This window comes from Drosophila miranda, chromosome 2 (genome assembly GCF_003369915.1).
Source record: "Drosophila miranda strain MSH22 chromosome 2, D.miranda_PacBio2.1, whole genome shotgun sequence".
NCBI classification, from domain to species: Eukaryota; Metazoa; Arthropoda; class Insecta; order Diptera; family Drosophilidae; genus Drosophila; species Drosophila miranda.
The window spans coordinates 18056612-18083322 of record NC_046675.1 but is presented as its reverse complement, the minus strand read 5'-3'; the positions used below and the strand labels follow the sequence as shown (position 1 = coordinate 18083322).

General features: G+C 43.8%; 8 protein-coding genes across 11 annotated transcripts; 2 read left to right on the top strand and 6 right to left on the bottom strand.

Annotated features, from left to right (window-relative positions):
• Positions 1 to 1296: 1296 nt before the first annotated feature.
• On the bottom strand, positions 1297 to 3655 carry LOC108157823 (probable cytochrome P450 313b1). The gene is made up of 6 exons (XM_017290023.2): positions 3427 to 3655; positions 2983 to 3372; positions 2855 to 2924; positions 2306 to 2432; positions 2079 to 2252; positions 1297 to 2019 (listed from the first exon to the last, which is right to left on the bottom strand). The coding sequence occupies exons 1-6, from the start codon at positions 3584 to 3586 to the stop codon at positions 1432 to 1434; spliced, it is 1509 nt and encodes a 502-aa protein (XP_017145512.1). The 5' UTR covers positions 3587 to 3655; the 3' UTR covers positions 1297 to 1431.
• Positions 3656 to 6213: 2558 nt separating this feature from the next.
• Positions 6214 to 8958, bottom strand: LOC108155865 (dual specificity mitogen-activated protein kinase kinase 4). Its single transcript, XM_017286983.2, has 5 exons — positions 8651 to 8958; positions 7582 to 8435; positions 7370 to 7510; positions 7226 to 7311; positions 6214 to 7163 (listed from the first exon to the last, which is right to left on the bottom strand). The coding sequence occupies exons 1-5, from the start codon at positions 8679 to 8681 to the stop codon at positions 6989 to 6991; spliced, it is 1287 nt and encodes a 428-aa protein (XP_017142472.1). The 5' UTR covers positions 8682 to 8958; the 3' UTR covers positions 6214 to 6988.
• An 80-nt stretch (positions 8959 to 9038) lies between these two features.
• On the top strand, positions 9039 to 9397 carry LOC108155868 (SRA stem-loop-interacting RNA-binding protein, mitochondrial). The gene has a single exon (XM_017286987.2). The coding sequence runs from the start codon at positions 9076 to 9078 to the stop codon at positions 9343 to 9345; it is 270 nt and encodes an 89-aa protein (XP_017142476.1). The 5' UTR covers positions 9039 to 9075; the 3' UTR covers positions 9346 to 9397.
• LOC108155866 (dihydroorotate dehydrogenase (quinone), mitochondrial) lies at positions 9348 to 10755 on the bottom strand. The gene is made up of 2 exons (XM_017286984.2): positions 10669 to 10755; positions 9348 to 10608 (listed from the first exon to the last, which is right to left on the bottom strand). The coding sequence occupies exons 1-2, from the start codon at positions 10687 to 10689 to the stop codon at positions 9439 to 9441; spliced, it is 1191 nt and encodes a 396-aa protein (XP_017142473.1). The 5' UTR covers positions 10690 to 10755; the 3' UTR covers positions 9348 to 9438.
• Positions 10756 to 10794: 39 nt separating this feature from the next.
• Positions 10795 to 13383, top strand: LOC108155867 (protein SYS1 homolog). Of its 2 annotated transcripts, XR_004472003.1 has the most exons (4): positions 10875 to 11065; positions 11135 to 11256; positions 11327 to 12226; positions 12285 to 13383. XR_004472003.1 is itself a non-coding variant. In XM_017286985.2 (3 exons), the coding sequence occupies exons 1-3, from the start codon at positions 10901 to 10903 to the stop codon at positions 11520 to 11522; spliced, it is 483 nt and encodes a 160-aa protein (XP_017142474.1). In that variant the 5' UTR covers positions 10795 to 10900; the 3' UTR covers positions 11523 to 13383. The 2 variants fall into 2 exon arrangements, 1 of the variants encoding a protein (XP_017142474.1); XM_017286985.2 differs by having other exon boundaries at positions 10795 to 11065; positions 11327 to 13383.
• LOC108155869 lies at positions 11577 to 11910 on the bottom strand. The gene has a single exon (XM_033389572.1). The coding sequence runs from the start codon at positions 11886 to 11888 to the stop codon at positions 11652 to 11654; it is 237 nt and encodes a 78-aa protein (XP_033245463.1). The 5' UTR covers positions 11889 to 11910; the 3' UTR covers positions 11577 to 11651.
• A 1287-nt stretch (positions 13384 to 14670) lies between the features above and the next one.
• LOC108155909 (ATP-dependent RNA helicase bel) lies at positions 14671 to 19531 on the bottom strand. 3 transcript variants are annotated; one of them, XM_033389571.1, is made up of 6 exons: positions 19432 to 19531; positions 19149 to 19361; positions 18908 to 19039; positions 17392 to 17749; positions 15447 to 17324; positions 14671 to 15381 (listed from the first exon to the last, which is right to left on the bottom strand). In XM_033389571.1, the coding sequence occupies exons 3-6, from the start codon at positions 18950 to 18952 to the stop codon at positions 15257 to 15259; spliced, it is 2406 nt and encodes an 801-aa protein (XP_033245462.1). In that variant the 5' UTR covers positions 18953 to 19039; positions 19149 to 19361; positions 19432 to 19531; the 3' UTR covers positions 14671 to 15256. The 3 variants fall into 3 exon arrangements, with proteins under 3 accessions (XP_033245462.1, XP_017142543.1, XP_017142544.1); XM_017287054.2 differs by having other exon boundaries at positions 18908 to 19361; XM_017287055.2 differs by having other exon boundaries at positions 15456 to 17324; positions 18908 to 19361; positions 19432 to 19455.
• Positions 19532 to 20281: 750 nt separating this feature from the next.
• LOC108155908 (Hermansky-Pudlak syndrome 5 protein homolog) lies at positions 20282 to 23395 on the bottom strand. The gene is made up of 3 exons (XM_017287052.2): positions 23155 to 23395; positions 22584 to 23084; positions 20282 to 22511 (listed from the first exon to the last, which is right to left on the bottom strand). The coding sequence occupies exons 1-3, from the start codon at positions 23236 to 23238 to the stop codon at positions 20601 to 20603; spliced, it is 2496 nt and encodes an 831-aa protein (XP_017142541.1). The 5' UTR covers positions 23239 to 23395; the 3' UTR covers positions 20282 to 20600.
• Positions 23396 to 26711: the final 3316 nt, after the last annotated feature.

Genomic DNA, 26711 nt, shown 5'->3' with positions numbered 1-26711 from the left:
GCTGACCATGTAAACGACACCAGCATTTAATTCCTCCGAAAGGCTATCTCGTCTAACGTGGTTAACTGTATTTATTAACTTCTCCTCACTTAATGTTTAATGTTTACAGTTCAACTATGTACAGTTAAACTGTGTAAAAATAGGAATGTACAAATTATAAAATTCTATTCCCAAAATATAAATAGCAACCTACGTACGGCAGCTTCAAAATGATGAAGGTGCATAGTCGACAAAAGTAAGCAGATGACTGATCAAAGGGAATTTTCGCTTAGAAGAAATTCGGTAATCATAGATTACTATTTAAGCCACCAGATCGGTTGTCTACAAACGAATGTTGAAATTACGACATAATAGATAATAAAGTAAATACTTGTATAGTTGGGCTCTCACTCTTTCACAACAAAGCTCAACAATTAATACAGACATATGATCATACATACATACATACATACATATGTGTATATTAGATTGGTAAATAGGAGATGCAAAGATTTGTGTATAACTTCTAAAGGTTTTATTTAGAAAATAATTTAGAATTGGAGCCTTTATTTTAGAAAGAATTTATATTTCGGTCCAAACACCTCAAAACGCAGACTAACTTTACCATAATATTCTGTTATATACTTATGAAATATTTCGAATAATTCGTGTTCAATTGTAAATTTGGCCACACTTGTGGGGATAAACATACACTTTTATTGAGTTTTCAGGATATAACTGTTGCAGTCTTCCTCCCGCAAGAATACAGAGCACACACTATGGATAAACATGGGGATAAACATACACTTTTATTGAGTTTTCAGGATATAACTGTTGCAGTCTTCCTCCCGCAAGAATACAGAGCACACACTATTAAAAACAGTGCTGATAATGCCTGTTTGTCCAACAAGGTCGGTGTCGTCGTGCGTATAAATCCGCACTTCAATGTCGGTTGTGCACCAGTCGCCCATTGACGAGTTCAGGCTGGCCCCCGGTGCCTGTGGATTGTACGGAAATTGAGGTATACCACCAGTGGTATAGTGAATAGGTGAATAGGTCACTGGCGATGGGGTATTCCAGTAGCCAACTGTATAAAGCGAAGGAGCAGGACTGGGACCTGAATTAAAAAGGCTGTAGCTTCTATCTGTTCCGTATAAAGTAACAGGCGTTTGGGGGGCGAACTGAGATGCCTTCTGATAGCCGGGAGTACTTGGATTGGAGGCAGAAGGTAATCCATTAAAGCCATTTGCAAGCATGCAATTTACGCTAGGCGGAGCGTCAACTAACGAACAACCCGTAAAAGTGAAACAAATTCAATTTACAGCATGGAAAATGAAACAAAAATTACATTTTTAATTGGAAAATTACAGCAACAAGACGTTCGAGATGGAGTGCAACGAGGGCAGGACAAGAGCTGCGGACATTGATGGAAGATGGAAGTTTGACCATTTATTACCTTCGCTTCACCCGGCACAGGGGATAATTGCTCAATTTGAGCGATATATTTCCCTTGACCAGGAGCTGGTCCAGCCGGGCCTCTGTGATGATGCGATAGCTCCGAAATATCTTGGCCAGCAGCAGCTTCATCAGCATCTGAGCATACCGGTAACCGATGCACATGCGCAGACCCTTGGTAAATGGCACAAAAGCAAAGGCATGACGGGAAGGTGCCTCGGGTCCGAAATGTGCGTCCGGATTGTAGGTGCGGGCCAGTGGTCCCCACACCCGTTCGTCCCGCTGCATATTGTAGATGTCGATCCCGATCTGGGTGCCGCGTGGGATTAGAAAATCGCCGTCATCGCGCCGGAGAGGGAAATCCTGAGCTGCGGAGCGAAGGACCATGGGAACGGGTGCAAAAAGCCGCATGGCCTCGTTGATTACCATTTCTGTGTAGGAGAGGCGCTCCAACTGATCCAAGGAAATGTTTCCGTTAGGCGGAAGTTCCGCCACTAGCTCCTTATGTAGCTTCTCCTGGTAGGTCGGATGCATGGCCAGGCAGAGTATGGTGAAGTAGAGAGCCGTTGATGTGGTCTCAAAGGTCTGTCCGAGAGAAAATTTGAATGTACGCTTCAGACTTTTATCTAGAGTCTCTTACTTACCGCTGCAATGGTGACATTGGCCTCATCTCTGACATCCTGCCAACTTAGTTGTCCACGCTCCACATGCTCCCTCACCTGTTCAATAAAAATTGACTTCGATTTATTCTTCGACTCCTGTTGCAATGGCTCCTTGGAGGTGTCGAGATCCACAACCGAGACAATCGGGGACAGCAGCTGTGGGAACATGCAAATCATTGGTCATGGCACGGAACTGAGTATCAATTTACCTGCTCCACAAACCCACGGAGAACGCCGACAACCTTCGTCTGTTGGACAAAGAGTCGCGAGCGTCGATAAATGAGTTCCGGATAGAGCCAGGGCGACAGCATTCGCTTGACACACACCTCCGTCAATCTTTAAAGGATACATACATATACAAGAAAAAAATGTTAAGCTCTGCAGGTCCTTGGCACCATTAAGGTAGAACGAGTTGCAATGCACGAGAAGAGCATTTCCGCCTGAGATGCTACAAGATTGTAATTAGCTAATAGCTAAGAAAAAACTAAAAGGACAAAAAAACATGAAATGATACTTGAACGTCTACCCTGCTTTCCAAGGACAGAGTCTCCAAAAGGAAGATGAACAATATGGTTGGAACTGAATTATTAAACTGAGTGGTTATTGAGCAGACCTGTGTCGGAAGTCCAGGGACTAAACACTTGTATGATATTACAAATGCGGCATACAAACATACGATTTATAGTCAGAAAAAGTGAACATCAGATGCTTAGATACGGGAAACTGTATATTTTTGTATTTCACATCAAAAGACTCACCCATTGTAAGCCTCGAATATTGCCGCAGAACCGTCACGCTGGAAATTCATTTTCCTGCCCATGGTTGTCTCTACATCAGAATTATGTAATTGGAAAATGATATGCAAAAGTGTTTCGTGGCTACTCACGACATGCCGCTTCCAGTACAATCTTCTTCAAGATCTGATATATCTCCAATTCCTTCCCATGCTGTACACCCTCCAGATCCAACTTCAGCAGCAGAACCTCCGCCTCGGCATTAAAAATGGGCAAATAGTTGCAGAGGATCTGACGTCCAAACGCAGGGTTGATGAGTCGACGATGCTTGTGCCAGCGAGGAGCGCTAGATGTGAACAGTCCATCGCCTATCGCCGAGCTCAGGAAGCGGTAGAAGTCTCCCTTGTTGGTGCAGTGGTTCGAGTTAAAGACTTGCTCCACTGTTTGTGGGTCGTTGACGTAGAGAAAGCAACTAGTTCCCATCCAGGAGACGAAGGGTGCTTTGAACTTGTGCGACAGTTTATCCATGTACTGCAGAAAGGCTGCAAAAGACAGTTAGCCCCAGCCTAGATTGGCTTAACTCCGGCCGCTCTTACTCTCGGTATTCATCATTTGCAGCCCCATGCCGATTAAAGGCCAGCCGATAGGTCCCCTTAGCTGCCAGGCGGCCTTGTAGTACCGTCGTCGGGTCCACAAAAAGTACGTCCAAACCAGAAGCAACCAGATGGCTAGAATGATGCAGGTGCCGAGCAGCATGTCGTTGAACTCGGGGGTCCCCAGTGCGCGTCAGAAATTAATTGTTTATCGCGCAACGTTCAAGGCAACACTGAGTCTAGGCAGCCCAGCTCAGGCACCCATTGAGGTTTCTATATGTACGAGTATATGGATGGAGCGTCAGTGTGGAGATTACGCATTTGTGGCGTAATGGGGAACTTACCATGCCCGCCACGTTTGAGCCTCTCCTTAAGGTGTTCCATTCGCATGCTAGTCGCGTGCCCCTAAAAATTATGCCAATCAATAATAAAATGCAGTGAGGCAACGATGTTAGGCCAGTTTGAATGTACTCTTTAAACTTTTTAAAAATGCTCCGTATATTGGTAATAACTGTTTTTTTCTTTACTGACAAGCACGTTAAAAAAAAATCAAGATACCCTACCTTGGCTGAAAACGCAGCTGGGCACAACACATCGTGGTATGTTTCTTGACCTTATTTTAATTTAGTAATTGGTTAATTATTGGGAAAACGGATACGTCATTTAGGTAGGCGAGTCAACCACCAATGGTTGTCTGTTTGTACTCTGGGGTACATTCAGCTTGCTTGTAGTAGGGCGCGCGAGAGCGAGTTGGGACCGGAGCGCACGGAGTTGACACAGTGCGCGGCAACACAGCTCATTCCCCACCCCCATTGATACTCTTTAAACATTCATTTGGTTTTTTAATTATGCTTTTTATTCGCTAGTCATATTTTTACAAATTGTTTTAGTTGTGTTTTTGTTTATTTCAATTATGCATTACTTTTTTTCAACAACGTACTTTAATATTATCTTCTGTATTTCCTTGACTTTTAATTTATCCTCTTGCGGCGAGTCAGTTTCCATTTGTTATTTTAGTTATGTTGAGATAGAGAGACACATGCGGAAATGGAACATACATATGTATATATGTAAGTATGTATGTTGATAGGCTTGTTGGTAAAACTTAGTGCGCTCTGTGTTGAGTGAACGTCTCCAGGTGTTCCAATGGATTCCCCATTTTAGGATCTGGACCATATATTTGGATCCTTCGAAATTCTACAATGCTGCACTCCACTCTCTTTTTAAGTTTAAGCTAGGTTTAAAAAGTTTGCGATATTTGTTTTTTTGTGGACGTTGCGTTTCCAGTTTTGTCATTGGTAAGTTTTAGTTTGGAGTTGTAAGTGGTTGCTTCTGCATTATACTAAAGGATGTGTTCGGGGTTGGCGTTACAATTTTTCAACCGGCTGTCTTTCGGCATTGATAAACGTAAGCACGATACTGCCTGACTTGCAGTTATTACACAGTTTAGTATATAAATATATGCCAGTCATATTTACTTAGTTGGTCTACCTTATATACACTTTCCATATGCCTAGCCGTATCTCGAGGGACCTAAAGTTTTCCCTGCTTTATAAATAAATTATACACCTTTTTATTGTCAAAAATATTGACGACTCGCGACAACTCCGTTTGTGGTTTTCCTGGCATTACACATAAGTTGTACAAGAATCAAGAATGATCTGCCCGAATACACACATACATACGTAGGTAATTGTTTTAAACTATACCGAGTTGTTAACTAGGGTAGACTCAATCTTGGGGACCTTCAGGCGATGTCTTTGTCACCTTGATCTGTTTTCTTTAGAAACTTTTCGAATTGCAGATAAGATATGTACGCCCTTACAAATGCTGCTGTGGCTTGTGGCTTAACGAAGAAGAGTTGAAAGAATGCCAATCCTCATCTATCCTTTGATTTGATGAATACAGCGTGTGTTATATCTGCTTATAGAAAATGTAAGTAAATGTATCCATGTGCAAACATCATTGCATCTAATATGTATTGCCATCGGTAAGGGCATACACGTATCGGCTTGCCGGGCAGTTCATTCTTAAACAAATTTATTTGCAACTCTCAGGGATGCTGCTTCTTGACTTATTAAAAATATATATATATATTTTTTTTTTGTTAAACTGCTTTTGCTGTATATTGTAGGTGTTTTGTTTTGCAAATTAATTTCAAACAAAAAAGAAAATCCTGCTGTTGATCTTAATCTATGTATAGGCAACTCATGCAAATATATTATTCCTTGCATGTACATATAAATGTATACAAAATAAACTTTGCTTTCACATTGACGCTTGCATAAAAATTGTAATCAAAAAACACTGGCATGGTTCGTTTGTGACTGTTTGAGATGGGGTAAGACGGTGCAATTGCTCATTTTTTGTGTTTGGGGGGCGGGGGACAGATATGGACTATATGGTATGGCATGAGCATTGTGGGAGGGGGGCAAAAGCTAGGCTAAAGAACCCGCGGTTCCTAATATTATATATTAAATGGCTTATGACCTTTGATGGAATTTATGTGGTTAAATGTTCATCCTATCATTCCTTTATACTTAGGCACAATAAATTTATTTTGCTTTTTTAATTTTTACTCGACTTCTTGAAGCTGTAACTTTTTGCTAAATATTTTGCTTCGCTTAAAAGTAATTACTACGTGTGTTTTTTTGTGTGTGTGAGCGGTGTGTGGATGTGTGAGTTGGTGTTGTGGCTAATTATTTCATATACATATTTGTTAAGCGATTATTTTTTGCATATTCCTGCAATTATTTCTACTAAAATTTAAACATTTAAGCCGCTGGCCAATCATTTAAAGCTTTTCACAATCATTTTTATATGCAAAATAAAAAATATGTATAATAGGATTACAAAATCTACTCAATAAATAATGCATCATTTAATTGTATTGTTGAACTATTTCTATTGCACGCTTTGGGGCGCGTGTTGGTGTTTCCATTAGCTTGTACTCGTATAGATAGTGAACTCTTGATTTTCATAATTTCCGTTTGTTCCTACAAGCCGTTTTAATTGCTTGGGTTTCTTTTGTTGTTTTTCGTTTTTTTTTAATAACGCAATACGTATCACTTAGCGGATGTGCCATCGAGAATGATAAACGAATAATTGGAATTATATAAAAATGCTCGCTGGCTGAACGTAAAGGGACTTGGAAATTGGGGGATAGCTCTTGGGCAGATGTTTGCTGCCATCTTTCAAAGCAAATCCGCAAACATCGGCCCAGAACAGTTGGCTATCTCTTCTATCTGGCTTTCTCTAAACAATTACAATTTGGGAATTTATTTTTTCACACATTTTCAACGCACAAATACAAAAATTATTGCCGTACAATAGTTTCTTTCTCTTGGGTATTCAACTTTACACACAGCTCTTCTACTTTCAGCTTACACACTTTTCATGAGCTTACTTTTGTTTTTGTCTATAAACAAAATACGATACGAATGAATGCTACAGAATAGAGAAAAACTTATGTTTTTATGTTTTTTTCTGTGTTTAGTTTCCTTTTTTTGTTGTGTTTGTTGCTGATTCTTAGCTAATTCATGACTTCTTCTTTGCTTCGAGATGATTAACTCTCCGCCTGCTGGTTGGCCGTGAACTGCGTGATGCCATCGTTTTCCATGGACTCGAGGATGTCTGCCACGTAAACTGCCACATCGGTGTGGCTCGTTTCGCCACGACGTATGAAGGGCATCTCCAGTAGTCGGCTATACTTGGGCCTGTCGCTCTCCTTTTTAATCAGGCTAAAACAAATGGAGCAGTGAAGAGCGACTTAATATCCAAATTATAATTTTGTAGTGCTTACCAAGTGTTGACAAATTCTACAAACTCTTTGGAGAACTCCATGCCATTATAAGAGGTCATTAGTCTGGGCGGTTCGCCTTGAACAACCTAAGGAACATAAGAACCTAAGACACATTCCCAAAGCTTAGCTTAACTTTCAGCTCACCTGGCACAGCTGCTCAAACACCGAGTCCCATTTCCGATATGGGAAATTACCTGTCGCCACCTCCATCAAAGTGATTCCCAAGGACCACACATCGCTTCGCACATCGTAGCCCTTGGCACGTTCTGGATCGATGCGCTCCGGCTGCAGAAAAATTCAAAATATGCAATCAATCGATAATGATTTTGGCAATTGAATTTTTTCAGTTTCCTTACCGCCATGTAGGGCCTGCAGCCCGCATCCTTGGTCTTCGCTATAGAGTCAACTAATTGGCCTGAAATCCCAAAATCACACAGCTTGATGTCGCCTCGGCGATGCAGTAGAATGTTGCTGGGTTTTACATCCCGATGTATTATCTTCAGCTCCTCCTTCAAATAGTTCAACGCATTCACCGTGGCAACTGTGATTTTGGCGAGGATAGACTCTGGTAAGTGACGATGCTGTTTCTCGAATATGTACTTGTAGAATTTGTCCAACGACGTATCCATCAGTTCCATGCATATCCAGCAATCGCCCTCTTTGAAGAGCGCTCCATAGAACTGAACAATGTAGATGCATTCATTGGACTTCATTACCACTTCGAGATCCATAAGCAGCTGCTTTTGTTCCTTTTCGTCGACGGTAGAGCGGATGCGCTTTACTGCCATAACCTTATCCAACTTCTTGAATATCATCTTATTGACTGCACCAAAGGCTCCGCGCCCTATCTCACCCTCGTCCTCGAGATCATCTGACGTAAACTGATGTGTGTTCGCAGCACCCTCGCCAAACTGAAGCTTGCCACAGGCCTGCTGGCGTATACGCTCCCGATGGCGGTCTGTAGCAGTGCTGCTGCTGCTACTGCTGATTGAAGCCGGCGCAGGCCCACCTCCACCACCGGCGCCACTGCTGGTGACTATTGGGGGCTGGGCACTAAAGCGCAGCGCCACATTGTTATGTTGAGATGAGGAGCTGGAGCCCGAAGATGTAGACCCGGACGAAGTCGACGAGGTTGACGAGGGCGGATGGCGAATGCTTAGGTTGTTCAGACTGAGCTGATCGGGAGGGTTGCGCGAACGACTGGGTCCAGCTGTAATTTATTAATGTTTTGTGCTTACTTTTTTGGCTTATCAACTTTGCGGTGTGTGCACTCGTACTCCCTCAGATATGCGTCAGTAGTAGTAGCAGCACTTATGTGTGTGCGTATATACGTACAGATTTATATATGTATGCACATATATATCAGATGGTGGTGCTATGTGTATGTCGAGTGCGTGGGCAGAGCCAGGAAAAATAAATACTCACTTGCAAACAAATTTTTCGGTCGCTCGGCCATTGTGACTGACGGCTGCTTCGGGATACTGGCAGAACAGAAAGTATTGATATTATATTGCTTTGTTGCCAAAGGATGTCTGTTTTTGGTCTTTTCAGTGGGCGCCGCGCCCCTAATACAAAACGTTGATTGGGACTGTGAAAGGGCCGAAGGTTGCGCTATATTCTTCAGTCGATTGGTTTGCTTGAGGGTCCAACTCAACACTTTTCTTTTCTACGGTTAAAGTGCACATGCACTTTTTAGTAATTTACATAAATACCCAACCAAAAGGGCTAGAGATGAAACATTGATTTATTTCGCGGTATCGATAGTGCACACTCCAACGGGCGATATGCGTCGATAGCTAACGAGTCCAAATATGGTCACACAGCATTAACCATAAACAAATCGCATAATCATGTCCAGCGGATTTGCACGAAGCTCGTACAAGTTGTTTGTGGGCAACCTGCCGTGGACTATCAGCAGCAAGGAGTTGAAAACTTACTTCTCCCGCTACGGACACGTGGCCAATGCAGAAGTGGTCTTCGACAAGCAGCAGGGTCTGTCAAAGTATTACGGATTCGTGGTATTTAGCCAGCGCGATGCTTACAACAGCGCCAGCAATCAGAACACCCACTTCCTAGAGGGCAGAGTACTCAATGTGCAGCGCGCAAACGAAAGCCAATAAAGTAAATGGAAGAATATAGTATTTAATTGCGTGTACAAAAGCCATACAAATATTTTGATTGTTTCATTTTTAGTTCCTGAAACCCTGTGTTTTTTACTTGGGTAGGTAGAACTTTGAGTTAGTCCCAACCACCGACTGTATATTGGAATGTCCTCGTTGGGTGATTAGTTTCGAGAGTTCGTCCTTGATCTGCTCAACGAGATAAGGGCCCTCGTAGACCAGGGCCGTATAGATTTGGACGTAAGAAGCTCCCGCCTCAAACTTCTGGTACGCGTCGTACCCAGATGAGACACCGCCGACGCCAATTATGGGAACTTTACCGTTGGTGAGCTGGTACATCTGGGCAATCATCTCTGTGGAACGGGCTCTCAGCGGCTCTCCGCTCAACCCGCCTGCCTCAGCGGTCCACTTTGCGTCGTGCAGATTGTCGCGCGACACTGTCGTATTAGCCACAATGAGACCATCCACGCGACTCTTATTCCGCTTAATGACGTCTACTATGTCGCTCATGTCAGAGATCTCTAGGTCGGGCGAAAGCTTTAGCAAGATCGGGACATTACGATTACTTTCCAGACGCGACCGTGCCTCGTTCACTTGTTCCAGCAATTCGGTTAGCTTCTCCTTGCTCTGCATATCCCTCAGTCCTTTCGTATTGGGACTGCTAACGTTGATTACTAGGTAATCCGCCACGGGACCAAACACCCTGACTCCCTGCACGTAGTCAGCGACTGGGGTCATGGTGTTTCGATTGCGTCCCAAGTTTACGCCCACTATTGCATTAAAATTCTCCTTTTTACGCGACTCACTAAGCCGCTGGAGAACTACTTCATGGCCATCACTGTTAAATCCATAACGATTTATAATGGCTTTGTCCTCGGACAGGCGGAACACTCGAGGCTTCGGATTTCCCTCCTGAGCTGTGGGCGTGACAGTTCCTACCTCAACAAAGCCAAACCCTAGATCTTTCAGGCCGTCAACGGCCTCGGCATTCTTGTCAAACCCAGCGGCGATACCAATCGGATTGCTCAGCAGGCGACCAAAAAACTGGGTATTCAGATTGATGTCATCTTGGTATTGGGAGGCTGGATAGACGCGATACTTGCATGCCATCACAGCCAAGTTGTGGCTGGCCTCTGCGGGCAGAAGACGCACGGCCGGCATTATAAACGTGCGGAAAAACCGGTCCTTGTTGTTATACGCCGTAATACCCATAAGCAAGGCGGTGGCCCCTGTTGTAACAACTCCCAGCGAGCGCATGCGACTCTAGAGAGACAAACGTAAGACGACCTCATACTTTTTTCATCCATTTTAATACGAACTTACGAATTTCTTAGATTTCTCCATCGACAGTAATTGATCTTGGCAGAACAAAACAACAGAATTCTTAAAAAATTTAATTTGTTGGATTTCGATTTCTAAATTTGCTTTAAAGGGAAGTAAATGTATCGATAGACAGATTCTGAATAGCTCACGTGCACATCTATAGGTTTAGTCAGATGTTTGTTATTGTTCTTGACCAGCTGAATTGAATTTTGTGAAGTAAACTGGCCAAAAAATGAAAGGCGGAACGTTTCGCAACACGCAATGGGACCCCACGCTACTGACCTCCCAAATCATCTCGATGCAGTTCTGCGTGTACTTCACACTTGGCCTCCTCGTGTTCGTAGCCAACAAGTTGTCTGGCGACAACTACACACTGGACCATTTATTCGAATATCGTGTATGCATTTTAAACAACAACCACTATTAAAATAAGCGTCATGGATCGGGTTTCTGTTTCACCATCTAGGAAATACACATATACGACCTAGGCGGTAGGCTGGTCATTTGCGCCTTTGTCGTAAATGCGTTTATAGCTTCGCTGGCTCTGTGGTGCATAGTAAGACGTGCGAAGCTGTGTCTGGACTTCAGGTGATTATTCTAGCACAAGCACTTTCCGTTGTTCTAATCTGTCTCCCACGTTCATCGGTTTTCGCCGCAGCTGCACCTTTCATGTCCTGCACTTGCTAATTTGCTGGTGGTACAATCGTTCATTCCCCGCGAACGCCTCCTGGTGGCTGCTAAACGTCATAACAGGAACCATTATGTGCATAGGCGGGGAGTTTCTCTGTCTTCATACCGAAATGAAAGAGATTCCAGTAGGCTATGCTGCTCTCAACCAAAAGTCGGACGTTTGATGGTCGAAATTGCCATTCACTTGTGATGCTTGTTAGCTTTCCCAAGCCACCCAATTCTCCAACGTACATATAATTTATTGTTAAACTAGAATACGATTACATAGCATTATACCCTGTTGTGCGTTTGGACTAATGTAATATCTGGTAGACGAAGGGCGGCCCGTGCTTCAGCTTGAGTCCCTCTGGCACCATCCCCGGGAGTATGGAGAACTTTGCTTCTGGCCCGCTGTAATTGCGCGAAATCAGCGACCATAAGTGCACCTCCCGTGGAACAAACATCCAGTAACTGAAGGCCAGCGTTAAAGTGAGGATCAGTGAGCCCAACAAAAACAGCATCCAGCACAGACCACGTTGTGACTTCTGCATATTGTCTCGAAAGCAAACTGACACACGAAAATGTACACAGCCGATCCGCAAAATATTAAACAAATGAATGCAGCAAAAAATGCCCGTAATTGAACAACACCCGAATAGCTCGCGCGGGTGTGGTCGTGCGGCAGGTAGCTTCCATTAAGGTCACGCCCATTTCCTTTTTTAAATTTTAGCGACAACACAACGCAAGAAAGTTGCGCCGCAAGCTTCGAGCTTTACTCTCTACACAAATTTATCTGAGAAGACAAACAAAGAATCGACAGCACGAGTCCGTTCCTCTCCCCTGCAACTGCCCCTGTCCCTGCCACCACAATGCAAAGCGAACTAATCAGGTTTGTCTAATCTAATCTAATTAGTGTATGGGACCACGATCGTTATTTCCGTCGACAGGCAGCCCAACAGACTTCGCTGTACTGGTATTTCCCAATTACTCTCGTCGCTGGAAGCTATGCTCGTTCGACTCGAAACCTTTTCGGATCGCACATCGCACTCATCAAGTATGTTACATCTCATACATATGAAGAGTGCACGCATCATTTATGCAATTCGTTTTTAAATTTATTTAAACGTATTTTTGTTCGCCTGAGCATAAAATAAATTGAAATTATCAAGAGCTGCCTGACATATGAGAAAAATCGGCTTTTAGCTGGAAACATGCTATAATTGGGATGTTGCAACACTGTAAGCTGGAGACTTTGAAATGGCTGTTATTAAACTATGAAATATAGTTAATATCATACCGTCGGCTTATAGTTCTATAGCAATTAGACAATATTCAGTGTAGCATAGCAGTCACTTCCTTACTTAATATCATACATACATAATATTTCGCTGTTTGATATTTTATTAATCGCCAGTTAAGTCATGCTCGTAAATTATTGGGTTTGTTGCATGGGAAGGATGCTCTTTGAAAGATATATGTAGCTATGTATTGTACGGCGCGACAAAATTTGTTTCCATGCTGTTTTAATGTGTTAAGCCGAACCTTTTTTGGAATAAAATATTTGTCGAACACTAGCTTGGATCAAAAGGGCTGTCCTGAGTTGGGGTCGTCGCGCTGTAATGTACAAAGGACCACTAACATTCTACGGCCAGGAGCCCGATGCGACGGCTCTCGATCAAGCCCTGCAGACCAAGACATTTCGGACTTTCCCCAGAGGCGAGTGGACCGATCTTGAGAACAGAACTAAACTCTTCCAGATGTTCCTGATCTATATTTCCTAGATTTAGCTGCTCCATACTCGTGATTAAATTTATTTAAAACTCCATACGAATAAAGAACATAAGCACATATGTACATAAGTTAAAGAATTCATATACAACGGCTTTCATCTTTAAGCATCGACTTGTAGAAACATTTTTAACGCAATGTGTCTCATACAAACGTAGCTGTTTATTTAGGAAATATTTTAAGGAAAAGTTTTCTGTGAAACTACATTCAAAAATATTAAACTAAATTAAATAAAGAGGATTGCATTTGGAATCGAAATCAAATATTTTTTAAATAATATTAAGGCTTGGGAATGACCTTTACTTGCATCTACTTTTTTCTATCTCAATTAATATTATTTAAACTTCAGATCATTCAACAATATTTGTATTACTTCTTGGCTTTATTTTATCGTTGCATTGAGATGACCATTCGTGGCATAGAGAGAGCCAACTTAAGAAACTAACTTTGTATCTGATTTTCAAAACTCCAAGAAGAATGTGACGATATGCGAGTGTCTTTTGAAGTATTGAATAAGTATTCGAAACTACCTGGAGCTCTCTTTCTATATACATACATACGTAATTACATATATAATATCCCATTATCTCATTTATCCTAACACCCACCTAACGACCCTACAGTCCTTTCCTTATAATCCGTTACATCTTCCCCCCATCTGGTGGCCAGGGAGATAGGATAGGAGAGGAGTCAGCCGCGGGAAATTTTGTTGTTTTCTTGTTCATTCTGGCGATAACAATACAGATCTGAAATCTGATAGATAAGAAAATTCTATGATTCTGCGTTTTTTGTTTTGCTGTTTAGAAATACGCATAGTACTTTATAGTACCCTATGAGGTCTTAGGGCTCGCGCACACTGTAGCTGGAAGCGGAGCTGAGCGAGCCCTAAGGGCTGTTAAATTCTGTTAAAACTAATTTTTACTACTACCTTCGCCTTCTAATCCGCTATATGTATGTCCTTTCAAAAGAATTGGTATACAAATACAACTGTGGTCGAAGCCAACCCGGACTTCGCAAACGGTTTTTCGCCGTCCACCTTGTGTATCGTATCGATCTGCGCTTCAATGAGTGGGACTTCGAAAACAGGGTTTCTTTTTCTTGTACAGATTGCCCCATAAAGTTGCAACGTTCAGTTGGTAATGAAGCTAATTATCATAATGTATGGGATTTCCATATATGTATTCTATTCAGAATAGAGTACGAAATCTTACATTTAAAATCAAACCAAAATTAGACTACATATATCTTTTTTTTCATTTGCTAAATTATTAAATTTATGTTTAGCAAACTTTGTTTTTTAATATTTTCTTTGTGTTGATTTCTTGTTTCATATCGTACATATATCATTACTATTTATCGTTTCATGTTTAAAATCATCAATTGAAGTTCAAGTTTTGCGCATTCATCATCTTGATCCGCTATCGACAGTATAAATATATATATTTGTATGTATATATATATATTTATTTTTATATATTTGTATTTGAAAATTCCAAGAGAAATTATGTGAGAAGTATACCTTATGGAAAAAAATTCAAAATTGTATCTGTTGCTTAAATATTCTTATATTGTGGTGTTTATCATATTTGTAATATGTGTGTGTGTATGTCTGTTTTTAAATCCTTTCCTTCCTTTTCGCTTCAATGAATTTGTTGTTGCTGTTTCGTTGATGGGGCAGATGGGGGATGGATAGGCCTGAGTGTACGCTCTTTACATGAATAACATACTTTTTAAGTTTATTTTTTAGCATTTATTATTTTTGCTTCTATTGGGTATGGGGTTGGGTTATGGTTGGTGTTGGTGTTCGACTTGAGGGATAGCTGATAAATGGTCAAGATCTATTTCTGTGTGTCCGTGTTTGTGTGTTTGCTGTTTTGTGTGTGTTGCGCTGCGCACAGACAGATCCTCTTTCACATTTGCTGTTCCTATATAATATATGTATGTATGTGTACATAATATATAGTTTCTATCGACTGACCAACTGATCTCTGTTTGTGTTTTCTCTTCTCTCTTTAGTTCTCTTTAGTTAATTGCGAAAGTTGCTATGATGCGAGTGCGACTGCTGCTGCTGCTCCCTCGGCGTGGCGTACACAGGCCGTTGGTACCCCTGGCCCTGCGGATGAGGCCTTTCTCATTGACCCCACCAATCCGGACCGTTGCTTGAGTGCGAGGCGGCGCCGCCGCCATACGAGCCGCCATAGGATCCGCCACCACCGCCGCTGCTTCCGTAGTATCCGCCACCACCAGAGTTGCCTCCTGAGATCAAATTAGTGCATATGTGAGAAAATATCTGGAACCCGGAACCTGCTTGTTCCACTCACCAAACTTACCGTACGAGTTTCCATTGCTGCGGAAGCTTCCGCCACCACCGCCTCCAGCGCCACTGCTGCGGGGAGGGGGCCCACTGCCGCCGCGACTACCACCGCCGCCGCCGCCAGAGCTCTGGCGGTAATCGCGTGAGCCAAAGCCAGAGCCGCCATAGCGGGCGCCAGGACCTCCGCGACGCTTTGCTCCGCCATGTCCACGATCCGAGCTGAGCAGATCCTCCAGGAAGTTAGGAATCTCCTGCTTCGTCTCAATCAGCAGCTCCAGCAGATCCGAGCAAATGTTGCGGTTCTTTTCATTGAAGAAGGACGTGGCCACGCCGAGATTGCCCATACGGCCGGTACGGCCAATGCGATGGACATACTCCTCCACATCCGAGGGCAGATCAAAGTTGATGACATGCTTAACATGTGGAATGTCCAGACCACGGGCAGCCACAGCGGTGGCCACCAGAATCGGGCAATCGCCGGAGCGGAAGCAGCGCAAAGCCTCCTCGCGCTCCTTCTGCGTGCGGTCTCCATGAATGCTGGTCACCGGATGGCTGCACTGATAGAGGAACTCCTCCAGCGAGTCCGCCCCCTTCTTTGTCTCCACGAAAATGAGCGTCAGGCTGTCCTTGCTATATTCGGGCCCATCGCGTATGGAGGAGAGCAGATCGAGAAGATACGAGCGCTTGTCCTGCTCGTAGACCCAGAGAATGGTCTGAGTAATGTTCTCGGACGTAGAGCCCACTCGGCCCACGGCGAGGAAAATGTAGTTGCTGAGAAAATCGCTCGCCAGTTCCTGAATTTGCTTTGGGAATGTGGCCGAGAACATCAGCGTCTGCCGCTGCCCAGTGGGTGGCATATTTAGCTGCTCCACAATGCGACGGATCTGCGGCTCAAAGCCCATGTCCAACATGCGATCGGCCTCGTCCAGTACTAGAAAGCGAATATTTTCCAGACCCACCTTGCCGCGCGTGATCATGTCCTCCAATCGCCCCGGTGTGGCCACAATCAAATGGCATCCCCGGTCCAGCTCGCGCATCTGCTCGCTGGTGTTGTTTCCGCCGTAAAGAACGGCCGGACGCATGCGAGAACGGTAGGCGAACTTCTTGGCCTCCTCAAAGATCTGGGTAGCCAGCTCGCGGGTCGGTGCCAGCACCAGACCCAACGGATACTGCTTGCGCCGGCTATACTGTCGATTGTTCTGCGGCGGCGCCGACATACCGTGCTCGTACATCTGATTAAGGATGGGCACGAGAAAGGCGGCCGTCTTGCCGGAGCCGGTCTGGGCACAGGCCATCAGATCACGTCCGCTGATGATGATCGGTATGGCGTGCTTCTGCACCGGTGTCGGTTTGTCATAACGCGCAAGGCTCACGTTGTTGCGAATAATCTCCGTCAGCTGCACATCATCGAACGTTGTGATATTAGGTGGAACATTCTGGCCCGTCGCCTCCACGGGTATATCCTCGTATTTGTCAAAATTGATGCCCGTGTTGCCGACGCCGAACAGCTCCTGCTCCAAACGCTCGTCCCTGGCTCCCAGTTTTGTGTAGTCGGTGTTGCCGCCTCCGCCTTCCTTCCAGCGACTGTTGTAGCCAGAGCCGCCTCCGCGTTCGCCGCGATTGTTAAAGGTTCTGTTTCCGCCTGCTCCCGGAGCGCCGCCTTCGACACCGCCTTCAAAGCCGCTTGGGCGCTCTGGCTCCTGCCAGCGATCATTGCGTGGCTGTTGCGGCTGTTGTTGGCCCTCATCGGGCTGTTCGTCAAGGGCAGTACCACTGCCGCCTCCACCACCGCGATACGAGGGACCTCGCCGATCCCCACCGAAGCTTCGTCCACCGCCGCCACCACTGCGATTCCAGTCGCCTCCACGACGCGATTCGAAATCACCTGTGATAAAAAGTGCAATAAAATGAGATGAGAAACTCGCCCTGCAACGGTCGAACCCCCGACTTACCGTTGTAGTTGTCCTCAAAGCGACCGCCACCACCTCCTCCACGACGTCCTCCGCCGCCAAAACTTCCGTACTCGCCGCTCTGACGATTGTAGCCACGACCACCGCCGCCGCCGCCTCTGCGATACTCACCGCTGCGGTTCTGCTGCGGTTCCCTGCTGTCGGCGCGCGGATTAGCGGCTCTCGAATCGAAGCCCTGGCCTTGGCCCTGGCTATCTACCTCCGCTGCGTTGTTGTTGCCACCACCACCACGAAGATGCGGGGGCACATAAACACCACCGGTGACCGAGTTAGTGGAAGTCTTGCTTGTTATGGGGCCGCTGTAGTCAGCTGAGCCGCCATTCAAGTCCAGACCAGCAACCTGAAACGAGAAGCAAGTCGTGCGTGACACGAGCGGATCCGTGAGTATAAAATTGACGTCGTGTGTACAAGCTCCTCAAGTTCATCGAATGGCAGCCCAACCCGGTGGCATAACAAGTTTTCTCCTAGAACTCCATCCCATATCCCTTTCTTCTCTTCTACCACCTGGCAACATGTGCGATTTCTTTCTTCTTTCCCACACACTTAACACTCGTGCACACCGTGTAGCCTCCCGCACATATACAGAGAGGCGCAACTAGTTTAAAGCCCCGATTTTCGGTCTTTGCCATTACACAGAGGGTGCCCGCCTAGCAACACAACAACAACAGGGCCACCCACAAACACACAAACGCAAATCTCAGAAAAGCTTCATGTATTGGTAGGAGGTTTCTTAGCGGCGAATAATAAGCCCAGCTGTGGATTGAGAATCAGTGGAAAGTGTGGAACGCGTGTTGTAAATATAAATACAAGACAGGGTGTCTGTTCATGCGAAAATGGTCAAGGTATAGTAAGCATTGAAAATACAGTGTACCGCAAATATTACCAAGGTATAAATATTATATTATACATTTTTGAATAGCACCCTCCACATTTGTGATACAACCTTTTTATCCCTGACAACCCTATTTACAACACTCAGCTTCCACATGTGCGCGCAAGCGAGAAAAAGAGCGCAACACTGACACACGCACGCACACAGGCACACAAACACAGCAACGCACTGGTTTAGAATTGCGGCTCTGCTCACACTAACATTAACATACAAAAAGACAGGCACTTTCACACACACGAAAGATTGGAAGCAAACGGGCAAAAATTATACAAAAGAAATTACAAATGTGAATAACGAAGAAGAACTTGGACACAAATACACCGAAGACCAGTGCACGTACACAGTTCACCGTTGTAAATGAGAGATACGCTTGACAGCCAGAGACATTTGTGTGTTATGAAATCAATAAATTTTTAGCCCGAACATTGTCCAATAACCGCATGAGCCTCGTCATACAAACTGTCGCACACACACACAGTCGAACGGATATACATATGTCTACATATGCATATAATACTTTTTCCGTATAATATATACATATATTTCGCCCAGGATTCCCCCACCACTCGACTAACCAACAGACGACATTTCATTTGCTTTACTTACTTGCTGCTCTAGACCTGTGCCATTTTGGTTAATAGCATTACTCATATTATCCTCCAATCAGTTGCTTGTTTTTTCTTGCTTTCCGTTTAGGAAAATTTTGCAGTTGTTACGCTTTGTTCGGGTGCACACTTGCTATTTGCGACAAAAAAAGATGTGTGAAAATTGTTTCTCTCTTTCTTCAGTATTTGTGTTGCACTTTGTGTCTATACGTTTTTCATTAGTTTTTCCGACAACTTCTTACGTTCCACAAGCTGCTGCTACTACGTTCTTATGTGGAATTTCAAATGAAGTCTGTACTTCTCACAGTTCCTTTGTTCAATTTTTGAATCGATCAACTTCGAACTTATACGGCCTGCTTGTGGCTCGACAATTACAAGCGGTTTTTGTAATTGTGCTACGCTTGGAAATTTTAATTTTTCCGACGAGTTCGCGTTTTTTATGCTCAGACGCGTGTCTAAATCAGAGATGAGAAGAAAATGAAAGAATTGGAGGGCTGCAAAACCATCGCTGACACATCGTCTCACCTCTAGAAACTCTCAACCAATCGCTCACACAAAGAGCGAGAGAACAAGGCCGTTTGTGAGAGAATTAGAGGGCTGCAAAACCATCGAAGACACTATCGATAATATCTTTCGAAAGAGAAGAGTAGGATTTCGGATTTAAAATGGATGTGGAAACCCAATCTCCCAGGCTACAGATCCGCTCTAATACTGGTGCATTGAATTTATTTAATTTTCGATGGTTGTATAGATGGTTTTGCAGGGGGAAACTTGCCTATTACGGGCTGCTAGAGATGACAATGATGATAATATATTTTTCTATGGCACTGCCGGACTGCGGCAGTATCGAAGGCGGCAATTGGATGATTTTCGAATGGAAGAGAAATCTTGTGAAGCTGACTTAATTTTGTATAACTTTTGCCAAAAAAATTTGTGTTGGAATTTTTTTAAAGCGTACGACGCCTTACTATTTTGGGATCTGACGCAAAACGCATATAAGTTAAAACTGGAATAAATATGGTTTAAATTAGAGGGTGACAAATCCTTGGCCTAAGTAGGAAACCGCCACTTTTTACTTACAGTCTTCTTTGGACTTTATTCAACGTTCATGCTAATAATCTGACTGGTCAAGGTCCTCAAAATAGGAATCCTTTTTACAGATAATTTGACTGAAATCTCTTGACACCTTTTTTTTTTTAGATTTTGAGATAGATAATATTGGCGGAAATTCCGGGGATTATGATAGGTGTCGAACCAATTTATACAATGTTTCATAACAACTACCATTCATCGTTTCAAATGCGGTGGTTTTTCTTTTCCTCAGTTCGACTTCCATATACCGAAAATGCATTGAGAGACATGAAAATGATCCAGCTGAAGGATTACACTAACCAACAAATTTATAATTCATCCAACGGCTAGCCGTCCTTGGAATGTATGAGTGTATATATGGATGTGTACATTTTTATATAGAATAAATGCTTTTGGTATTGGCTATAGCTTCTGTCCTAGCTTGAGATTACATAGTGGAAACATTAAATACGGCCATATATTGCTATATATATAGTTAGCTGTGTGTAAATATATGTAGATGTATATGTATGTATGTATATGTATGCTACATATGCTATATATGTATCAACTAAACCCTGTGCAGTATCTCGTATGCAAGTCGCATCGTCGTTCTGCTGGGACTAGCCCTTGATCAAGCATCTGGAATAGAATTCTCTGTCAATGGCATCGTTCGGAATGTACGAGCTCCACTTAAAGATCAGGGACAACGTGTCGCTGGCCGTCAGGTGGTCGAGGGCGATGTTAAGGAAGCAGTTCCAAGTGTAAAAGAAATGTCGCGTCAGCTGGTCCTGTTCCACGCTCGACACGCACTCGCAGTTTACGCAGATTAGGCGTCCACGCTGCAGCTCCGCAAACTGCTCGAAGCAGCGGGCCCAGGCAGACACGTTGAGCTGTCGCCCCACGTCCAAGAGCAGCTCCGGCTGTCCATAGTTGAGTACAATGGGGAGGACTTTATCGAGGTTCTGCTCGGCCAAATAGAACTTGGCCAGGACATCGAGCAGGGCGGGAACGGCTTGTACCACATCGAAGCACTTGAGTTGCTCGTTGCGAGACCAGAAGTAGCGAAGCAGGACGGCTCCAAGTTCGTGGTACTGGCAGGCGTTGTCGAACCGCAGAGGGAAGGCGCAGTGGTCGCATCTAACGATCTCCATGCACTGCGGGCCATTGAGGAGCACAAATCCACTGGCAATGTAGTCCCGTGTGGAGTCATCCACCTCCCAGATGAGCTCGGGGTTCAAATAGTTAAAGTACATTTCGTAGCAATTTCGTTCTGCTTGCTCCTGCCCATCTCCGTGCTCCACCATCAATTGGGCCAGCTTGCCCATCAGAGCTATCAGCTCGCTGGCTGCGTACTCATCGAAGACGGCACGATAGCGCTCAACGCAGTGCGTCCGACTGAACTTGGCGCTCTTGCAGATAAGATAGAGGTTGTAGATGGTCTTCTCCTCGGGGCTGATGTGCGACGCTTGCGGCGTAGGTCGCTTGCAGCGGCTCACGATCTCCTCCTCCCCAACATCACCCGATTCGTATCGGGCCTTGATGTCCTTAAATGGTAGAGACCGCTCACTGGCTGGAATGAGCTCTCTCACCAGCTGTTTCTGCTCTTCTGCGAATATGTTGAACTTGTATTTTATGATGTTCTTTCCAAACTTGCCGGTGACGGTAAGTAGGGCATCCTTAAAGTGTCCGGACTTCGGCTGTTGCTTTAGATTATCGCAAAAGGCATTTTCCAGGACATACACACCCTTTGGCGGGCCCTTGGTGGTGTTTACTCCAATAGCTCTCATGCTTCCGCTACGCTCGGTGGCGGCCGAGCTGCCGCCAGAGCTTTGGGTATCCAGCGCAGTTCCTGTGCACTGAGCTATAGCATCGAAGATTACGGAAATGTCGTTCAGGAGCTCGTACTCCTGTCTTTCGATCAGCAGTTGCTTAAGCTGATTGAGCAACTTCAGCTCGTAGTTTTCCCTGGCCTTGTCCGCAAAGTACTTCACATGCTGGCGCAGTAGATTCGCGCATTGGAGCAACTTCGACTGATGCATTAGAGTGATGGAATACCCGTGGAGTGTCTGCAGCTGCACGCTGTACAATGAACCCGTCTGCGTGAACACAAATATCTCCATTCCGGATACACGGCAGTCCAAAATCCGCTCGAACTGGTTGCACCACAGGACTACGGATGAGTTGCGCACGTCGAAGATGTAAAGCCCCAGCTCGGTGTAGGCCAATAGAAAATCATGGCTAAGCCTCTGCACCCTAGAGAACTGCAACTGCTGCGGCTGGTAGTCCAGCAACTCGTCGTTGGAGTCAAGCTCGTCCGCGTTGTTGTCTCCGTTGGTGGTTTTCTGTATCTTGGCGGGGGCCGTGGCCAGGGCGGTCTTAAACTGATGGGTCTGGATGACTTCGCCCTCAAAGTCCACCTCCCAGATTCGGGTACCGGGCCGTGCGCAGTAGATGCGCGACGGCTGCACAGACTCGTGGGGCGAAATGAAAAAGCAGGCGCCGTAGGCACCATCCCGAGGACGGTTGCCGATCTACACATAGGTTAAAGAGGAAAACAGTTGTACTGACTAAACTTGTGCTGACTTCGTTTAACCTATAATCACCTGTTTGTACTCCTCGTACTCGGTATTGCAGAGTATGCATTTGGTGCAGTTCGACACCAGGAGCAGGGATTCGAAGTCATCGATCTGGACAATGGGCGAGTCGAGATAGAGCAAGGGGTGCACAGTCATGTTGAGCAGCAGACTGTGGCCTATGAAGGAAGAGAGCAGGACAAGGTTCACCTGGCCCCGAGAGTCACCATAGTAGAATTGCTTCTCGTCCTGCGTCCAATGGATGCAGCTGACCTGGACAGATTGGTCCAGATGAGTGACGATCACCTGCGGCGTAGCCTGGGCGGACAGGTTCACAACGTACACGCAAATAAGGGATCGCTGAGTGGAGAAGGCAACGTACTTGTTGTTGGCTGATATGCTCAGGTTGGTGATGGCTCCATGTTTGTTGGGGATGAGGTGCAGAAACTTTCCGTTGCGATTGAATAGATAGAGGGAGCCGGAGGAAGCTCCAAAGATAATGTAGCTGTCGGAGATGTCGAAGCATGTGTACTGCGGGAAAAGAAGAGGTTGTACAATGGTCGAGTGCGGTGCATTAGATTGCAGATGAGCTAATATGTACCTTTATTCGATTGTGCTTCAGTGGCAGCGACAAAGACAACGAAAAATCAATAAAGTTCGTCAGACAATACTCATCCGCCATCATGCAACTTCTGATTTCAGCAACTGGTCTTTAAAAACATAGCGCGTCGGCTAAACAGCGTATCTTGAGTGTATACCAACAATTGAGCAATTTTAATAATAATTATTAATCATTTTTATCAAAGAACCACGCTCTGACCAGTGTGACCGACCCTCAGAAATATACAAAAATATACCGTCTCATTTTAAAAATATACCGTAAATATACTGACGAATTCCAGTTCTATTTTACATATTCCTCGTTTCTGATATTCCATGGAATATTATTAGCTATATAGAACATTTAGCTATGCCCACAAAATTGTATCCGATTAGTACATCTATTTTCAAATTGACTGGTTTATTTTAAACACTTGCTTTTATTGGATTGCTATATACCGTTGAAAATAAAATTTAATAGATTGATGAAATTGTCAAAATTCTCCATTATATACCGATATACCGTCGGTTCAATTTTGACCTAAAAATTCCGAAAAGTATTAAAAATACCAGAAACGGTCACTGACCTGACCCTCAGAAATATACCGACAAACGTCACAAATTTCAAAATATACCGTAAATATACTGACGAATTATTTGCATTCAAGTTCCACCATATTCCTCGTTTTTGATATTTGGTTGAACCACTAACCATACTGTATGGTTTCCATACCATACTGTATGGTTAGTGGTTGAACATTAATGTTTAGATAGCCCTCAGGTCTCAACTCATAATTGTATCCGATTGACGAATTAATTTTCCTACAAGAGAGAGTAAAAAATCTAGAGTGCAAAATCTGAACCAGATCGCATAATTATTATAGCCAGAATGATGAACACAATTTCACTCTTTCTCGCTCTGGTTCACTCTAACACACACGTTTCATGGTCGGCTTTGCCTATTGCAAAAAGTGAGCGCCTAGATCTCAGAGACTATAAAAGCTAAAACAACCAAATTTAGTATCCACACTCCTGTGATATCGAACCTGCACAAGTTTATCTCAAAATTTCCCTACTCCCCTTTCCACTCACGCAAAGGACGAAAATGTGTGGCATCCAAAGATCTCAGAGCCTATTAAGGCTAGAGTAACCAAATTTGGTAAACACGCCCCTTTTGGATCGTGGATTTCGACCCACCCCCCAAACAACGAAAATCTGTGGCATGCACAATTTTGAAGATACGAGAAAATTAAGAACGCACAGAATGACCATATCTACCAGATTGCCGAATCTTGATCAGATTGGATCATTATTCAATTTTAGCATCTACATCGCTACTTCGCATTTACATCGCATCCACATCTCGCATCATGTCTTTTAATTTTGATCAAATTTTATATTTTTATAAAGCAATGCAAAACCTGTAATATGAATATAAATATCTAAAAAGAGCCATTCGTTATATAGAGCGCTATAGTCACAAATCGGGATGCATGAGTGGTGAATTTAAGATTGTAACGAATGGAGATTTAGTAGACTGACTATGGTTGTCATGTCGGATTATATTGAAAATATTCAGTCTTGGCTATTGTTAAATGGTTAAATACGGAGAGCTAACAGTTGAACTTTTGATGACGGAATTGGCTGAGCGGGGCTTACCGAAGAGCAGCTTGAAAGCCGAACTGCAGCTATGGTAGAAAGCTGCAGGCCTCAATGTCGAGGATTATAAGTTCTTGGATAAGCAAGGCTCCATGTCAATTATGGAAGAGTGTCCGCCGGTGGCGGACAATGATCGCGATGTTGCAACTGAAACAGATGATGTTACAGATGAAGAATCAAGGCGAGGTGATTAAGAATCAAGGCGAAACGATGAAGGGTCAAGGTGACCAACAACAACAGATAATGCTGTAGATGAAGGGTCGTGACCAAAAGTAACAAGTGATATTGGAAGTGAAGGATAAAGTATAACGCTGGGAGTACGACTGTTTAGTTTGAGTTCTCATTCAAGAGTGTTTATTGGAATCTTTTGAATCTTAGCCTAGGGTACAATTTTTCCTATGTTTATCGAAGAGCGAGAGTTCTGCCATGCATCTATAAGAGCAAGAGCAACGACATTTTATATCCGTACTTCTGTGATATGTCACTGTTACAAGAATATTTCAAAACTTTGCCACGCCCACTTCCGCCTCCACAAAGGGCGAAAATCTATGGCATCCAAAATTTCAAAGATACGAGAAAAAAGAAAACGCAGAATCTGAAGATTCTATACGAAGATCTGAACCAGATCGTATAATTATTATAGCCAGAATCAAGAAAAAAATTTTATTCTGTCTCTCTTTAACAGGTTTCATGGTCAGTTTTGTCAATTGCAAAATGTGAGTTCAAGGATCTCAGAACCTTTTAGAGCTAGAGCACCCAAATTTGGTATCCACACTCCTGTTATGTCGGACCTTGACCGTTTCGTGTCCAAATTTCGAAACTCCCCCTTCCGCCCCCGCAAAGGACGAAAATCTGGGGCATCCACAAATCTCAGAGACTATTAAGGCTAGAGTAACCAAATTTGGTATCCGCACTTCTGTTAGATCTCACTATAAAACGTATATCTCAGAATTTCGCCCCACCCCCTTCCGCCCCCACAAAAAACGAAAATCTGTTGCATCCACAATATTGCACATTCGAGAAAACTAAAAACGCAGAATCATAGATAATGACCATATCTATCAGATTGCTGAATCTGGATCAGATCAGATCATTTTTATAGCCAATAGGAACAAATCAATTTGCAGTGGCTACGCAGCGCCCGACGTCACGCTCAGACTGATTTTCTGTCTCTCTCGCACGCACTCTTTGTCGTGTCGTTTAATATTAGCGGCGTCTGCCGGAGGAGAGCCATACTGACTTAGTATCGGGTATAACCGTAGAGTTGCGGTGTCCGCAGCAACTCACAACGTTCCCCCTCGTTATAATTTATAATCAACCTGTTTAAAATAAGGAAATAAATGTGTAATTATATTATTGTAATATTTTATATTTTGTGGTATAAATCAAACAAACAACAGCTTTTTTTTATTTCCCGTTTTATTTCAGTTCATCAAACCCAAAACAAGAATTCAAATTTCAGTTCTAGCGGCCAGAAATACTAAACACACACACGCAAAGTACGTGAGAATGCATGTGCACGCATACACTAAAACTTGCTGGAGGCAAAACAGAACCAGACCTGAGAGAGTTCAAAAAATCTGAAAAAAGCATACAATCACATATTTTTGTCGAAACATATTGCGTGTGTACTAACACATGCAAAGATGTTCTCTCTCATGATGTATACTGTATGGTTTGTGATCCTATGTATCAATCCAATATAGATGTTTGATTTTGACAACATCTATGGACATCGACATCGATGTTTTCATTCAAATTTACACCACAAACACCAACACAAACACTAGAAACACCAAGAACAAACCATGAAGACTAAGTAATAAGTATAAGTAGGAATAAGAATAAATAGATTAAATACATGAAGACCTGTCATACAAATACAAATTAAATAAACAG

Excerpts from the sequence above, each read along its gene's own strand:
- LOC108157823 (XM_017290023.2), bottom strand. The coding sequence starts at position 3,586 with ATGCTGCTCGGCACCTGCATCATTCTAGCCATCTGGTTGCTTCTGGTT. Across the intron at positions 3,373-3,426 it reads GCAAATGATGAATACCGAGA|CCTTTCTGCAGTACATGGAT; the intron begins GTAAGAGCGGCC and ends TGTCTTTTGCAG. Across the intron at positions 2,253-2,305 it reads TCCGTGGGTTTGTGGAGCAG|CTGCTGTCCCCGATTGTCTC; the intron begins GTAAATTGATAC and ends ATGTTCCCACAG.
- LOC108155865 (XM_017286983.2), bottom strand. The coding sequence starts at position 8,681 with ATGGCCGAGCGACCGAAAAATTTGTTTGCAA. Across the intron at positions 7,511-7,581 it reads GCTGCAGGCCCTACATGGCG|CCGGAGCGCATCGATCCAGA; the intron begins GTAAGGAAACTG and ends ATTTTTCTGCAG. Across the intron at positions 7,312-7,369 it reads TGTTTGAGCAGCTGTGCCAG|GTTGTTCAAGGCGAACCGCC; the intron begins GTGAGCTGAAAG and ends TATGTTCCTTAG.
- LOC108155868 (XM_017286987.2), top strand. The coding sequence starts at position 9,076 with ATGTCCAGCGGATTTGCACGAAGCTCGTACAAGTTGTTTGTGGGCAAC.
- LOC108155866 (XM_017286984.2), bottom strand. The coding sequence starts at position 10,689 with ATGGAGAAATCTAAGAAATTC. Across the intron at positions 10,609-10,668 it reads TGGAGAAATCTAAGAAATTC|AGTCGCATGCGCTCGCTGGG; the intron begins GTAAGTTCGTAT and ends TTGTCTCTCTAG.
- LOC108155867 (XM_017286985.2), top strand. The coding sequence starts at position 10,901 with ATGAAAGGCGGAACGTTTCGCAACACGCAATGGGACCCCACGCTACTG. Across the intron at positions 11,066-11,134 it reads ACCATTTATTCGAATATCGT|GAAATACACATATACGACCT; the intron begins GTATGCATTTTA and ends TTCACCATCTAG. Across the intron at positions 11,257-11,326 it reads AAGCTGTGTCTGGACTTCAG|CTGCACCTTTCATGTCCTGC; the intron begins GTGATTATTCTA and ends TTTTCGCCGCAG.
- LOC108155869 (XM_033389572.1), bottom strand. The coding sequence starts at position 11,888 with ATGCAGAAGTCACAACGTGGTCTGTGCTGGATGCTGTTTTTGTTGGGC.
- LOC108155909 (XM_017287054.2), bottom strand. The coding sequence starts at position 18,952 with ATGAGTAATGCTATTAACCAAAATGGCACAGGTCTAGAGCAGCAA. Across the intron at positions 17,325-17,391 it reads CTTTGAGGACAACTACAACG|GTGATTTCGAATCGCGTCGT; the intron begins GTAAGTCGGGGG and ends TTTTTATCACAG. Across the intron at positions 15,382-15,446 it reads AAACTCGTACGGTAAGTTTG|GAGGCAACTCTGGTGGTGGC; the intron begins GTGAGTGGAACA and ends ATTTGATCTCAG.
- LOC108155908 (XM_017287052.2), bottom strand. The coding sequence starts at position 23,238 with ATGATGGCGGATGAGTATTGTCTGACGAACTTTATTGATTTTTCGTTG. Across the intron at positions 23,085-23,154 it reads TGAAGCACAATCGAATAAAG|TACACATGCTTCGACATCTC; the intron begins GTACATATTAGC and ends CTTTTCCCGCAG. Across the intron at positions 22,512-22,583 it reads AGTACGAGGAGTACAAACAG|ATCGGCAACCGTCCTCGGGA; the intron begins GTGATTATAGGT and ends ACCTATGTGTAG.